The 15,942-nt window shown below is 44.8% G+C and overlaps 1 protein-coding gene across 1 annotated transcript in view; it reads right to left on the bottom strand.

Annotated features, from left to right (window-relative positions):
• The window catches only part of LOC137324222 (parkin coregulated gene protein homolog), a 290,643-nt gene extending 275,704 nt beyond the window's left edge, over positions 1–14,939 (bottom strand). Inside the window, exon 1 of the mRNA XM_067988362.1 lies at positions 14,683–14,939. Coding sequence (XP_067844463.1) covers positions 14,683–14,808 — 126 coding nt within the window. The 5' untranslated portion in view covers positions 14,809–14,939. The remainder of the gene's footprint in view (positions 1–14,682) is intronic.
• Between the last annotated feature and the right edge of the window lie 1,003 nt (positions 14,940–15,942).

The raw sequence follows: 15,942 nt of genomic DNA, 5'->3' as shown, positions 1-15,942 counted from the left end.
AGGTTGGGTGAGGCTGACCGTGAAAGAGAGGGTGAGTATGAGATAGAGCCATGAGATTGTATGAGGATTGGGTTAAGTGGTAGTGGTGGGATGAGTACTGGCGAGGTGAGTAAGTGCAGGTAAGATGAGGATGAGCTTTGAGTGGGTGTGAGGAGTGACGTGATAGAGTAGTATTGGCAGTGCAGAAGGAGATGTGGGGTGGGAGTGGTGATGTGGCAGACGGAGTGTAGGAGAATGAGTAAGTGTACTCACTTCGGCTGACCTACTTAGGTCATTGAAGCGCCTCCTGCACTGTATGCAGGTGCGCGATATGTTGGTGGCGCAGGTGACCTCCTCTGCCACCTCGAGCCAGGCCTTCTTGGTGGCAGAGGTAGGCCACTTCCTCCCGCCCGCCCGGGGAGAAGATCTCTGTCCTCCCCCTCCTCCTCACCCCATCCAATAAGACCTGGAGTGAGGCATCATTAAACCTGGGAGTGGCCTTCCCCCTGAGCTGCTCCATGCTGTAATTTTTCCTATTTTCTGCAGCATTAGTCGGTGGAGGACTGCCCCTTTAAATAGGGCTCCTCCAGCTGACAGCCTATGCTGCGCATGCGCAGTCCGCCCGCTGCGCATCTTTCCAGCCCGAAACCCGAAAGCCAAGTTAAGTACCTTCAATCAAGCTGCAATCGCGTGCAGAGCACCCCGATTTCACTGGGCGCGTTACCCACGCACCCAGTCGACCCGCCCCGCTGCCAACCCGCCGCCCTCCTAATATCGGGCCCAAGGTGTACTTACTTTTATTTGCCTCACTACTACCATTCAGGTCAGTATAACTGAAAGTTAACAATGCCTCAACGGATAGCCGAACAGCATGGTGCAGTATGGAGTCTAACAGACCACGAGGCCTCAATCTGCACAGTAAGCTGATCTCAATGTCCCTGGGCTAAGTAGGGAAAACAAGAAACTGGTATGGCTTCCTATTCCTGCTTGCTGGACAATACTTGTATATGGAACAGTATTTGGCTCAGCTGTGATACTTTCCACAGTTAAACAGCCTTCCAACAATCTCCGTCCAAGGTCACATATTTAGAATGGTCGCTTGGTAAGATACCGGAGGTCTGCTGGCCCCTGCAGAATTGGATAAGTCAGCCTCTTCAGAGGGGCAGAGCAAAATATAGATGGGGAAATGCAAAAAGAAAATCCTTTTACTAAAGTGGGGAATAGTAAAGTCTAAAAATACTAAAGAGTGGTTGTATTCCACGTTATTCTTTATCTGACCAATACACCTTGGTATTTGTTTGAGGCCTGGGCTGGAGAGGAACTTGCAGCGGGAGAGGGAGGATCCAGGTGTCGTGGTCCACGTAGGTACCAACGACATAGGTAGGATGAGGGAAGAGGTTCTGCTTAGGGAGTATGAGCAGCTAGGGGCTAAATTAAAAAGCAGAACTTCAAAGGTAACAATCTTTGGATTATTACCTGAGCCATGAGCAAATTGGCATAGGGTGAATAAGATTAGAAAGTTAAATTTGTGGCTCAAAGATTGGTGTGGGAGAAGTGGGTTTCAAATCATGGGGCATTGGCACCAGTACTGGGGAAAGTGGGTGCTGTACCGTTGGGAAGGCCTTCATCTGAACTGTGCTGGTGCCAGTGTTCTGGCGAATCGTATAACTAGAGCGGTAGAGAGGGCTTTAAACTAAATAGTGGGGACGAAGGATCAAGTAAGGGAAGATGTGATAAATTAAAGAAAGAAGACAAGGCAAGAGAGCAAGGTAGCAATAAGGGAAATGATAATCAGAGAGTGGCACGAAGGGACAGAACATGCAAACTTAAGAATGCGCCAGCAGATAAGGCTAGAGGTTGCAAAAATAGTAAAAAGACAGCACTAAAAGCTTTGTATCTGAATGCATGTAGCATTCGTAACAAAATGGATGAATTGGTAGCTCAAATAGAAGTAAATATGTACGATCTGATAGCCATTACAGAGACATGGCTGCAGATTGACAATGGCTGGAACCTGAATATTCAATGGTACTTGACATTTCGGAAAGACAGGAAGCTTTGTTAATTAAGGATGACATGAGTATAATAGAGTAATGACCTTCATTCAAAAGACCAAGATGTAGAGTCAGTTTGGGCAGAGATAAGAAATAGCAAAGGCAAGAAGTCACTTGTGGGAGTAGCTTATAAGCCCCCTAACAGTAACCACACTGTAGGATAAGGTATACAGGAAGAAATAATGGGGGCTTGTGAGAAAGGAACAGCGATAATGATGGATGATTTTAATCTACATATAAATTGGAAAAATCTGATTGGCAAAGATAGCCTGGAAGATGAGTCATAGAGTGCTTTCGGGACAGTTTCTTAGAGCAGCAAATTCTAGAGCCAACCAGTGAGCAGGCTATTCTAGATCTGGTAATGTGTAATGAGACAGGATTAATTAATGACCTCATTGTAAAGGAGCCTCTAGGTAGCAGTGATCACAATATGATTGAATTTCACATTCAGTTTGAGGGAGAGAAGAGTAGGTCCAAGACTAGTGTTTTAAACTTAAATAAGGGCAATTATGAGGGCATGAAGACAGAGCTGGCTAAAGTGAACTGGATAATTATGTTAAGGGAAAGGTCAGTAGAGATGCAGTGGCAGACATTTAATGAGATATTTCAGAACACTCAGCAAAGATACATTCCAGTGAGAACGAACGACTCTGAGGAAAGGACGTACCATCCGTGGCTAACTAAGGAAGTTAAAGATAGTATCAAATTGAAAGAAAAAGCATACAATTCTGCAAAGATTAGTGGTAGGTCAGAAGATTGGACAGAATATAAAAAACGAAAAGAATAATGAGGGAGAAATTAGAGTACGAGAGAAAGCTAGCTAGAAATATAAAAACAGATAATAAGAGTTTCTACAGGTATTCAAAAAGGAAAAGAGTAAGTAAAGTGAGTGTTGGTCCTCTAGAGAGTTAGTCTGGGGAATTAATAATGGAGGATAAGGAAATGGCGGATGAATTGAACAGATATTTTGCGTCCGTCTTCACTGTAGAGGATACAAATTACATGCCAGAAATAATTGTGAATCAAGAGGTGAAAGGGAGGGAGGAACTTAAAACATTTACAATCACCAGGGAAAGGGTTCTGAAAAAATTATTAGAACTAAAAGCTGACAAGTCCTCAGGTCCTGACGGACTTCATCCTAGGGTCTTAAAAGAAGTTGCTGCAGAGATGGTAGATGCATTGGTATTAATTTTCCAAAATTCCCTAGATTCTGGAAGGGTCCCATCAGATTGGAAAATAGCAAATGTAACTTCTCTATTCAAGAAAGGAGGGAGACAGAAAAGCAGGAAACTACAGGCCAGTTAGCTTAACATCTGTCATAGGGAAAATGCTAGAATCTATTATCAAGGTAGTTATAGCAAGGCACTTAGAAAATCTCAATGCAATCAGGCAGAGTCAACACGGCTTTGTGAAAGGAAAATCGTGTTTGACTAATTTATTAGAGTTCTTTGAGGAAGTAACAAGCACCATGGATAAAGGGGATCCTGTGGATATGGTGTTCTTGGATTTCCAGAAGGCATTTGACAAGGTGCCACATCAAAGGCTACTACACAAAATAAGAGCTCATGATGTGGTAACATAATAGCATGGATAAAGGATTGTCTAGCCAACAGGAAACGGAGAGTAGGCATAAATGGGTAATTTTCAGGCTGGCAAGATGTAACGAATGGAGTGCCACAGGGATCAGTGCTTGGGCCTCAATTATTTACAATCTATATCAATGACTTGGATGAAGGGACCGAATGTGTGGTTGCTAAATTTGCTGATGACACAAAAGGTAGGTAGGAAAGTAAGTTGTGAAGAGGACGTGAGGAGTCTAAAAATGGGATATAGATAGGTTAAGTGAGTGGGCAAAAATTTGGCAGATGGAGTATAATGTGGGAAAATGTGAACTTGTCCACTTTGGCAGGAGGAATGGAAAAGCAGCATATTATTTAAATGAAGAGAGATTGCAGAACTCTGAGGTACAGAGGGATCTGGGTGTCCTAGTACATGAATCACAAAAAGTTAGTATGCAGGTACAGCAAGTGACTCGGAAGGCAAATGGAATGTTGACATTTATTGCAAGGGGAATGGAATATAAAAGCAGAGATATTTTGCTACAGTTGTACAGGGCATTGGTGAGACCACATTTAGAACACTGTGTGTGGTTTTGGTCTCCTTATTTAAGAAAGGACATAATTGCTTTAGAGGCAGATCAGAGAAGATTCACTCGACTGATTCCTGGGATGAAGGGGTTATCTTATGAGGAAAGATTGGACAAGTTGGGCCTCTATACACCTCTATATCCAGAAGGTATACACCCCTGCCCCCTCCACCCTCACCTCCAACAACAAGTGCGAGGAGCTCATGGACTTCTTTGTCACTAAGATTGAGACCATCCTTTCAGCTGCCTCTGCCGCTTCCCTCCCTTCCCCTAGCCCACCTAGCCAAACTTCTCCTATGGTTTCCCCCTGCCCTAGCCCTGAACTTGCATCTTTCTCTAGTTTCTCTCTTGTCTCCTCTCATGCCCTCTCTGAGCTCATCTCGTCCATGAGACCCACCTCCTGCTCCCTCGACCCTATTCCCACCAAACTGCCTACCACCCAACTTCTGATCCTGGTCCCCACGTTAGCTGAAATTGTCAATGGTTCTCTCTCCTCAGGTATTGTACCCCAACCCTTCAAATCTGCCATCATCACCCCCTCCTCAAGAAACCCACCATTGACCCCTCTGTCCTTGTAAACAACTGCCCCATCTCCTATCTTCCTTTCCTCTCCAAATCCTTGAACGTGTTGTTGCCTCCCAAATCTGTGCCCATCTTTCCTGCAACTCCATGTTTGCATCTCTCCAATCAGGCTTCCGCCCCTGCCACAGCACTGAAACAGCCCTTATCAAAGTCACAAATTACACCCTATATGACCGTGACCATGGTAAACTATCTCCCCACATCCTTTTTGACCTGTCTGCAGCCTTTGACACGGTTGACTGCATCATCCTCCTTCAAAGCCTCTCCTCCGTTTACCAGCTGGGTGGGACTGCCCTTGCGTGATTCCATTCCCTGTATCCAGTCATAGCCAAAGAATCACTTGCAAAGGCTTCTCTTCCTGCTCCCGCACCGTTACCTCTGGAGTCCCCCAAAGGTCTATCCTTGGCCCCCTCCTATTTCATCTACATGCTGCCGCCCGGCGACATCATCCGAAAACATAACGTCAGGTTCCACATGTACACTGACGACACCCAGCTCTAAATCACCAGCACCTCCCTCGACCCCTCCACTGTCGCTGATTTGTCACCCTGCTCATCTGACATCCAGTACTGCATGGGCAAAAATTTCCTCCAACTAAATATTGGGAAGACTGAAGCCATTGTCTTCAGTCCCTGCCATAAGCTCCGTTCGCTAGTCACCAACTCCATCTCTCTCCCTGGCCACTGTCTACGACTGCATAGATAAGAATGGAACCAGGCGAACGCAGTCCCACCCAGCTGGACGACGGGGTAGAGGTGTTGGAGGAGGATGGTGTGGTCAACCGTGTCAAAGGCTGCAGGCAGGTCGAGAAGGACGAGGAGGGATAGTATACCATGCTCACAGTCACATAGGATGTCATTTGTGACTTTGATAAGGGCAGTTTTAGTACTGTGGCAGTATCTGATTTCCTGAGGGATTCAAATATGAGTTGCGGGATAAATGGGCACAGATTTGAAAGTTCAAGTACTTTGGAGGGGTAGGGAGGTTGGAGATGGGTAGTAATTTGCAAGGGTGGGTTTTTTTGAGGAGGTGGGTGATGATGGCAGATTTGAAGGAGAGTGGGACAGAACCTGAGGAAAGGGAACCGTTAACAATATCAGTTATCTAGGGGCCAGAAAGGGAATTTCTGTGGTCAGCAGTTTGATGGGAATAGGGTCGAGGGAGCAGGAGGTGGGTCTCATGGTCAAGATGAGCTCGGAGAGGGCATATGGGGAGATAGAAGAGAAACTAGAGAAAGATACGAGTTCAGGGATAGGGCAGGGGGGAACCGTCGGGGAAGTTTGGCTTGGTGGGCTGGGGGAAGGGAGGGAAGTGGCAAAGGCACCTGAATGGATGGTCTCAATCTTAGTGACAAAGTAGTCCATGAGTTCCTCGCACTTTTTGTTGGAGATGAGGGTGGGAGAGGCAGGGGAGAAATGTTTAAGAAGACAGTTTATAATGAAGAGAAGCTGGGGGTTATCTTTGTATTCCCCCAGTCCAGAACCTGATAGTGCTTTATATGGTCCAGCCAGATCTGGTGATGAATGGCTAAACTAGTTGTCCGTCATAAATGTTCAAGTCTGTGCCCCTTGGACTTAAGGGAGTCGAGAAGGGGGCCATACCAGGGGGAACGACCAGGGTTAGAGTGAATAATGGTTTTAATGGGGACAAGGGCATCAAAGGTGGAGGTGAGGGTGTGATTGAGCAGATTGGTAGCTGCAAAAATGTCATGGTGAATGGAGGGCCAAAAGCTAGACTGTTGGGAATTTAAAAGTGCAGTTGTAAGTGACTTCGGGGCAAACACAGAAAGAAGTGGGATTGGGAGGGGGAAGGAGGATGTGGATGGAGAGGGATACAAGGAAGTGATCAGAGGTGGCCTCATTCGTGATTGACACGATGGGAGAAGAGAGGCCTCGTGAGATGGCAAGGTCAAGGGAGTGACCGTGAATATGGGCAGGGGAATTTATTTGGAGGGAGAAATCATGGGAGAATAGGACGGCAGTGAACTCAGAGGAGAGAGAGCATAATGAGTTGAGATGGAGGTTAAAGTAACCGATGATGAGTATTCGCTCAGTGCAGAGGCTGAGAGAGGAAAGCAGTGAAGATATCTTGGTGAGCAACTTAGCGTGGTATTTGGTTGGGCGGTAGAGAACGAGTATTTTAAAAGGAGAGGTGAGAGGGGTGGAACAAGGTGAAGTGCTCAAAGGAGGAGAAGGTGCCAGGGGAGTAGGGGGACAGACCAAAGTGTGATTTGGTGATAACGGCCACATTGTCACCGTGGCGGTTTGGGCAGGGCAAATGGTGGAAGATATCGTCAGGCAGGGTCAGGTTCCACATGTACACGATGACACCAGCTCTAATTCACCACCACCTCTCTCAACCCCTCCCACAGCCACTGATTTGTCACGCTGCTTGTCTGACATCCAGTATTGGATGAGCAGAAATTTCCTCCAATTAAATATTGGGAAAACGGAAGCCATTGTCTTTGGTCCCTTTCACAAACTTGGTTCCCTAGCCACCAACTCAATCTCTCTCCCTCGGCACTGTCTGAGGCCGAACCAGACTGTTCGCAAACTTGCCGTCCTATTTGACCCTGAGCTGAGATTCTGACCCCATATCCTCTTCATCACCAAGACTGTCTACTTCTATCTCCGTAACATCGCCTGTCTCCGCCCTGCCTCAATTCATCTGCTGCTGAAACCCTCATCCATGCCTTTGTTACCTCTAGACTTGAATATTCCAATGCTTTCCTGGCCGACCTCCCACCTTGTACGCTCCGTAAACTTGAGCTCATCCAAAACTTTGCTGCCCATACCCTAACTCGCACCAAGTCCTGTTCAGCCATCACCCCAGTGCTTGCTGACCTACGTTCTCCCTCGATTTTAAAATTCTCATCCTTGTTTTCAAATATTTCCATTGCCTCGTCCCTTCCCAACTCCGTAGCCTCCTCCAGCCCTACAACCCTCCGAGATATTTGTGCTCCTCTAATTCTTGCGCATCCCCGATTTTTTTCGCTCCACCATTGGCGGACGTGCCTTCAGCTGCCTAGGCCCTAAGCTCTGGAATTCCCTCCCTAAACCTCTTCACTTCTGTACCTCCTTTAAGGCACTCCTTAAAACCTACCTCTTTGACTAAGTATTTGGTTACCTGTCTTAATATCTCCATATGTGGCTCGGTGTCATATTTATTACATATTAAATGCACAATGTGGACCATGCGTTTGTTTGAAAATTTTCATGTGAAGTTTGCAGCTACGGGAGCCGCTGCTCAGGAATCCGCACCTCCACGTGATCGACTTCGGCAACACGTGGCTGGCGGAGTTCAGGGCCCTGGCTGCCAAGGTAACCAGAGTCTGGGACATACTGGATGGTGGAGGAGCAGGCTGGATGTCACCTGAGATATTGGCAGGACAGATGTCCTAGCATTATGTCCAGCCTGTGGCCAAAGCCATTAAGGCGCTAAAAGTTGCACTCAGCCTGTACTCCACTAGGTTTGTTGAGGTTCAAGCGAGTGGAGCAATCCCATCTGAGCTGACCCCCATTCAGGCAGAACTTTTCATCGGCGCCATGCCCTGATACCTCCCTCGGGAGCCTGCACCTCACAACTTGAGCCATCTCTCAAATATTCCCTCCGTGCCATTTCACTCTGCGCGGACAGATTTCCTGTACGGGCTGCTCCTGCACACTCTCCGCTTCCTTGTCCTCGTCTTCCTTTTGGACGTGCCATCTTGCTGTCCAGTGGAGGCGAGGGACTCCAATGGAAGGCTCTCTATGTGGGAGTCCTCCCCTGCACCAATGGGGATCCAGGGTGGAGAGTGTAGCACAGAGCAGTACCAACAAATAAGCTTTTAAGTCACTTCACGAACTCCCATGCTGCCTGTGACTTCTGCGGCCTGATGAGTTTGTGTTTCGTATATACATGGAGTGTAAGAGGTTGCAGCCCCTCTTCCACTATTTGAAGGGGCTGCTCCTCAACTTCTGGCTGCACTTCATTCTCACGCTCCTGATCTTTGGCCACCCGGTGCGGAGGGGGATGAGCAAATTGGAGGACCTCCTCGTGGGTCTGCTCCTTGGCCTGGCCAAGGCGGCAATTCACAGGTCAGGTTGAACGCAGCCCATGGGGGTGGTCACTTTGGCTGCCTGCCTCTCTTTCACGGTCTTATCTGTGCCCGGCTGGCCCTGGAGAAGAAGCACGCGGTGTCTGCTGGTACGCTTGAGGCCTTCCACGACCGGTGGGCACTGAAGGGACTGTAGTGCATAGTTGACATCGGCAACAACATTATGATTTCATTTGAGAAGTTTCCTTTATCTTTGGTATGATTTGGGTGTTTATTGTTTGTGCCCCTCTAAAATGGGGGCACTTTTGTTAGTAAAAAAAAAGAGGTTCGTGCTTAAGTTAGCCAATATTTAGTATCTAGCCATACTTTAGAAGGAAACCTTCTTTATATATATACTAAAAAAGTGACCATATGGGATAAATAAGACCATCTGATTGCTCTTGTGTACAACATACAAGTGCAGTATCATGGGGAAAATTTTCAAAAACAAAGGGTTTGAAAAATTTAGAGGGATATAGACATCTACTCTTGGAACTTTACTAGACAGCAGCTTTCTAATGTAAGCAATCATAACCATTCTCCTCCAAAGTTTGACAATGAAGGTATCTTTGTTTTTTTTCTTCCAAGCTTTCTGGAAGGGACTGGCTAATCTGTCATGGAGTGTCAGCTGTGGCTCAGTTGGTAGCATACTTGCCTCTGAGGTGGAAGGTTGTGGGTTCAAGTCCCACTCCAGAGATTTAAGCCCATAATCCAGGCTGACACTACAGTGCTGTCTTTTGGATGAGATGTTAAACCTAGGCCTTCTCAGGTGGACATAAAAGATCCCATGGCACTATTTTGAAGAAGCGCAGCGGAGTTATCCCTGATGTCCTGGTCAATATTTATCCCTCAACCAATGTCACTAAAACAGATTATCTGGTCATTATTTCATTACTGTTTGTGGGACCTTGGTGTGTGCAAATTGGCTGTTGTGGTTCGTACTTTACAACAGTGACTACACTTTAAAAGTACTTCGTCAGTTGTAAAGTGCTTTGGGATGTCCTAACGTCGTGAAAGATGCTATATAAACGCAAGTCTTTTTATTTATGCAGCTTGGTGAGATCTGAGGAAGCTTTTGGATTTAGATAGTTAAGTATTGATAGTGCTAACAATCCAAAATAATGATTAAAACATCCAGAAGAAACAACTTTCAACAACTCAAGATAGAAATACATATAGGTAAGTAACTTTGATATCAGCGTACAAAGAACCTTTACTCATTCATAATTAATTGGTGCTAAAACTGTTGCAGTGACACTGCATTTCTATGAATTATGCCTAACTGCACCCTGCTTTTAAGTCTATTGTTTCTTAGGGTCAGTGTGTTTTAAGTAAACAGTTTAATAGATTAGTTAGCCTATGGAGAGGGGAAAAAATTGGCAGAGACAATAAAGGGAAGATGAGACAGGATTTTGCAAGAGCAGGAACTAAAGTATACCGTACAAGTCATGACTTTTATTCCCCATCATATTTTCACTCTTGACAGATCGCTAAACTCATTATGTTACCTGAAGCAATATATCTTTATGGCAAGGGTCACAATCCATTAAACTATCTTTGCACCTAGGTCATGCTACCTCCACCTTATAAAACTGGGCAAAACCATAAAATGTAATGAATCTTAATAGCTGGTAACTAGTTGAAGATTGCAATTTCATTTTTTTTCCCATAGAATCATAGAAAGGTTACAGCACGGAAGGAGGCCATTCGGCCCATCGAGTCCACGACGGCTCTATGCAAGAGCAATCCAGCTAGTCCCACTCCCCCGCCCTATCCCCTTTGCCCTGCAAATTATTTCCTTTCAATTACTTATTCAGTTCCCTTTTGAAGGCCATGATTGAATCTGCCTCCACCACCCGCTGTGGCAGTGCATTCCGGATCCTGATCACTCGCTGTGTAAAAAAGTTTTTTCTCATGTCAGCTTTGGTTCTTTTGCCAATCACCTTAAATCTGTGCCCTCTGGTTCTTGACCCTTCACCAATGGGAACAGTTTCTCTTTATCTACTATGACAAATTGAGGAATTATACTCTCATTGATAGATATTGCACTATAAATTTCATAACGATTATATATAATTAAAATTCTTGTATTCATACAGTTCCTGTTGTCACAATTTTTGGTAATGCTTTTATGTCAACATTTACGATGTTAAAAAGGTATGTAAACATTTATAATGGCATTCTTCCTATGTAAACAGTTGCTTGTCATGATATAGTTACAGACATCAGCCACTACATCGGGCACTAATGAGCCTCCCAAATGTGTTTCCCAACTCTGTCCTCTATTTTCTTTCTCCCTTTTGTGCAGGTAAGTCTTCTTCATTTTATCTGTTGCTGACCTTCTATAAACAAATCACCTGTCCTTAGATGTACTTAATTTTAAATTTGAAATGTATGAAAGTTTATTTTGTCACCTACTGGCCTTTCTCAGTATTCTTTCCCTGATAAATAAGCTTCTCGCTACCAGCTAACCTGCTCCTTTTAATAAATATATATTGCTCTGCTATTTCCTGAAATTTAATGGCACTACATGCTGCCCAACATATGAAGAATTGAATATTTCTCTGCTGCCAGCCTTTCCTCCCACAATTCAATACTACCTGCTCCCAAAGATACAAATACAATTTTCCTGCTGTTTTCTAAAGTTTACTGGTGGTGCCTACCCTCCAAGATGTAAATAAATATTTCCCTGCTGTTTGCTAAAATTTCCTGCTGCTGCCTGATATCAATAAATGTTTCCCCTTTTCCCCTAAAATTCAATGCTGCCTCCTACTCGTACCCGATATAAATATTTCCATACTGCCAGCTATTTCTCCTAAAATTTAATGATGCTGCCTGCTCACTTGATTATAACTAATTGCCCAGAACACATGGCAACCGACACAAAAATGGTGAAAACAGACTGTGGGGACGAATCAACGAACAGATAGGGACCTGGGTGACAAAGGCACAGTGATGGAGCAGTCAAATCTGGACAGAGACAAACATATGGAGGAGGGGGAAGGATTTGAGCAAGAGAGAACAATTGACAATGACAGGCCGGAAAAGACCAGCTGGTCCATCAAGCCTGCCCCACACTCATGATGGCTGAAACACCATGACTAGATATCTCCTACACCCCGCAGCCATATAATCTTTTGGGAGAGGTCAAAAACTCAGGCCCATTAAGGAAAAACACTCTGGAGCATTCAAAATCCAACCTATTCCTATTTTTGTGTAATTTAAATACATGTCTCCTGGTCCTCTCAAATCTGACAAACTGAAATACAGCCCTTTCATTATTTTTATGCCTCTAGCAAGTTGTCTCTAAGTCTGTGCTGCTGTACAGTAAATAGACCCAGTTCTTTAAGTCTAACTGAGAAATTAAGGTTTTTTAAGCTAGGAATTATTCTCGTAGCTCTCCTCTGAACCATTTTCAAGGCCACTATATCACCCATCATGTAAGACCAAAACTGGGCACAGTACTCCAGATGCGGTCCAACCAACAACCTGTAGAAGGACAGAATGCTGTCCTTCAATTTGTACTGAATGGTTCTGTTAATACAACCCAATACCCTGTTTACTTTAGCTACAGCTTCTCTGCATTGGTTGTGAACCTTCAGTGATCTGTGCACCATAACACCTAGATCCTTTTCTTTCTCAACCACTTTCAGTATTGTTCCCTATAAATGATAAGTGTATTCTGTGTTGGTCCTACCTACGTGCATGAAAATTGTATTTATCTAGGTTAAATGCCATTTGGGTTTGGTCCATTCCCTTAGTGCATCTAAATCTCTTTGCATTAGATTGTACTCCTCTACTGCCTTAATCCTCGCACAGATTTTAGTATCATCTGCAAACTTACTGACCATACATATCACCAACACCACTGTCCAGATCACTGATAAAAACAGAGAACAGTGGTGGGCCTAAGACCAATCCCTGGGGGACGCCACTAGTAATGTGCCTCCAGGTTGAATCACAACCGTTAACTACAAGAGAGAGAGATAGATACTGGGGGCTAATAGAGAAACTAAGGTGGAGGAGTCATTGGTGCACAGAGAAAATTCGTAAAAAATAATTAAAGCAGAGATCAGAAAGACAGAGAACAGTAAGGACATAAACAATGGTTTGTAGGTAAGGGGAGAGGACGCTCATCCCAGAAAAAGCCAGAGATAGAGAGAAATCATGTGGACACATTAAAATGCAGGAGAAATAGAGATCAGTGGACATGAAGAAATCACATTGACAGACAGAAATCTGCATGAAGTGGCAAAGGGAGATAGACTGATTGGAAACACAGACATTGTGCAAACTTGATGTTGGCTGAGAGAAAAGCAGACATATTATAGTGAAGGCAGAAAGGCCAAAGCAACAGATTGAGAGACAAACAAAGATCAAGGGGTCAGAGGACTCACCATAAACTACTGGTTACACTCTAAATGTTTTTCCCCTAGGGACATAAGGACAGGAAACCCACTTCTCCCTAAGCCACATTTCCAGTATGTTATTGACAAACCATAATTTTTTACAAGTCAAAAATAATAAATGTTTTTGGGTTATAAAAAAAAATACTGATTATTATAGTGTTTTATGGCCTAAGGAAACCACAGAACTGCAGGACTAAAACCTACCAGCTCTAAAACAGTACATCATGTAGTAATCACTAACAATACCCAGCTCTACCTCTCCACTACCTCTCTCAACCCATCCATTGTGTGCATGTTGTCCACTGCTTGTCCAATATCCAATCTTGGATGAGCCATAATTTGTTCCAGTTAAACACTGGGAAAACTTCAGCCCCAGCCAGAAACTCCATGCTCTCGCTACAGATTCCATCCTTATCCCAGCCATTGTCTCATGTTGTATCAGACTATTCGCAATCTCAGCATCCTATTTGACCCCGAGCTGAAGTTCTTGACTCAGCCTGAGGTGGCAACCACTCGACCCAGCTTGTCGTGTGTTTTCCACTGCTGTAATGTCACCAGTTGCCTGGAGATCTGGAGACTTGACACTGCAAATTTCCATGGAGGTGATAAATATGATACTTCAAAATAAACACCAAAGAGTATTTTGTTTCTCAGTAATTTTTATTTCCTCTTCTCCCCTCCTGAGGTCATTCACCCTTGCTGGGGTATGACTTTACAGACACCAGTCACCATCTGGTACCTCACTAAGTGTGAACCTTAACAGTGAGTATCAGGCTACTCAACTCACAGCTAAGCCTGACCTGGTCCCCAAACAACATCTCCTCTAGCAGGAGCAGAAAAGTACCAATTTTGCTCTTCCTAACCTGAAGGTGCTGAAGCCAACTGTAACATGAAAGCCACTGGTATCTGACATTGGCTAACTCAGGACAGAACCTGGGATCTTCCTTGTCTGTAAAATTCAGCTACTCACTAAACAAGTTTGTTGAGCGTCAGTGGAAGCTCAAGGAGTATTTTAATGAACATTTTTTTTGTTGAACGCATATAATGCTGTAATAAAATGTATTTCCCTACCTTTTGTTTAACTCAAAACGGAAATGAATTATATTTTACAGATACACATAGAGCTTCACTAATTGTTTCAATGCCTGAGAAGTTAATTACATTTGTGAATCTTTTCTGAACATAGTGTGGATTTTTGCTTTTAGTCTTGCCTTGGTTGGTGAATACAGATAAAGTCGTAGAATGAGCTATCGTGTGAATTTTGAAGTGCTGCGTCCTGACACAACTCATTTGCAAAGTTACAATTGAGACAATGTGCAGAAAATGTTCATTCTTAACCTCAGCTTTGTCCACAACATGGCCTAATAAAAGGGAGATTAAAGTAACCTGTAGTCTGCGTTTTTGCATTTGTGATCCAATGAATATTTAATTACTTACAATAGAATTTTTCATCATGGCTTTCACTGTGAAACCTTCAGTTACTCTATGATCCTTCTTGGGTCTTTGATACATTGCCGCCAGAAGTTTCTGGTTGCCCTTTTCCAGTGCGTAGGCAGCTGGCATTTTATTTGTTGTGAGGACAGACTAGCAGTAAGACACCTCCTACTGAACAAATCCCGCTGTTGTTATTTTCCTCTTGGCGGCAGCTCCAACAAAATCTGCGTTCACAAACAGCTGATGGCTTTCGCGGCCAGGTCCGTTGCTAAGAGAGATAATGTTAAACAAACGCCGTCATTTCCGTCGCGTCAGAACCCTCCCCTTTATTTCAGCTTGACAGATATCACGTGACGGGATGGCGGTTTTATTTTTGAAACCTGCAGAATACGTTCAGAAAACACATTTTACTCTGGAAATTTAATCGAACCATGTTCGCAGTAAAAGTAACCCCATACTTTCATATTAAAGAGAATATAATGTTTGCTGTCTCTCTCTCCGCACTGAAGCCTCTTTGCCCTCAACTCGATCTCCACTCCCGCAATCACCTTCTTGGGTTCGTTTCTCGAATGCCTCGCACGCTCTTTGTGACCCCTTGGTTTTCACACCCTCGCTCACCTACCCTCAAGCTTCGCGATTTGGACAAGTCATGGGTATGTGTTGTCCTAGGGGCAGCACAGAGTGTGTTGCTCCTGCGGCAAATCTGGGCATGAGGCGGCCTCCTGCAAGGCAGTGGGTGATCTGCAGGAAGGAGGGCCACCAGACTCTGGACTGTCAGGAGGCCAAGTGACACAGAAGAAGAGAGCAACTCCTTTGCTGATGAAAAGGGATAAGTGGAGAGACCCAGCTATGGTCAAAGGAAGCGGCAAAATGTGACAATGACCAGTGACACACACAGCACACTCCAGTTCCATGATCGCGGGAGCTGTAACACCCAGCTCCGGGGCACCGGGAGAAGCGTTACGGAAAGCGGGGTCCCCCAATTCCAGGCAACCGGTGTGCTGTGACCCTGAACTACCTGGCCAGGGTCAAGGTGGAACTGCCGTTCCTGCAGGAATGCGGAATCCCACACCTCTGCAACTACCAGCAGTGGTCACGCATGTGGACTCGGGCATTGGATAAGGTTGGAAAGCAACTGGAGCCCCAGTAAAATTGAAGTCAATGGGAATCAGGGGCAAAACTCTCCAGTGGCTGGAGTCATACCTAGCACAAAGGAAGATGGTAATGGTTGTTGGAGGCCAATCATCTCAACCCCAGGACATT

The sequence above is a fragment of the Heptranchias perlo genome, chromosome 8 (genome assembly GCF_035084215.1).
Source record: "Heptranchias perlo isolate sHepPer1 chromosome 8, sHepPer1.hap1, whole genome shotgun sequence".
Classification (NCBI taxonomy): domain Eukaryota; kingdom Metazoa; phylum Chordata; class Chondrichthyes; order Hexanchiformes; family Hexanchidae; genus Heptranchias; species Heptranchias perlo.
The sequence above is the reverse complement of the archived record's forward strand: the minus strand, read 5'-3'. Positions and strand labels throughout refer to the sequence as shown.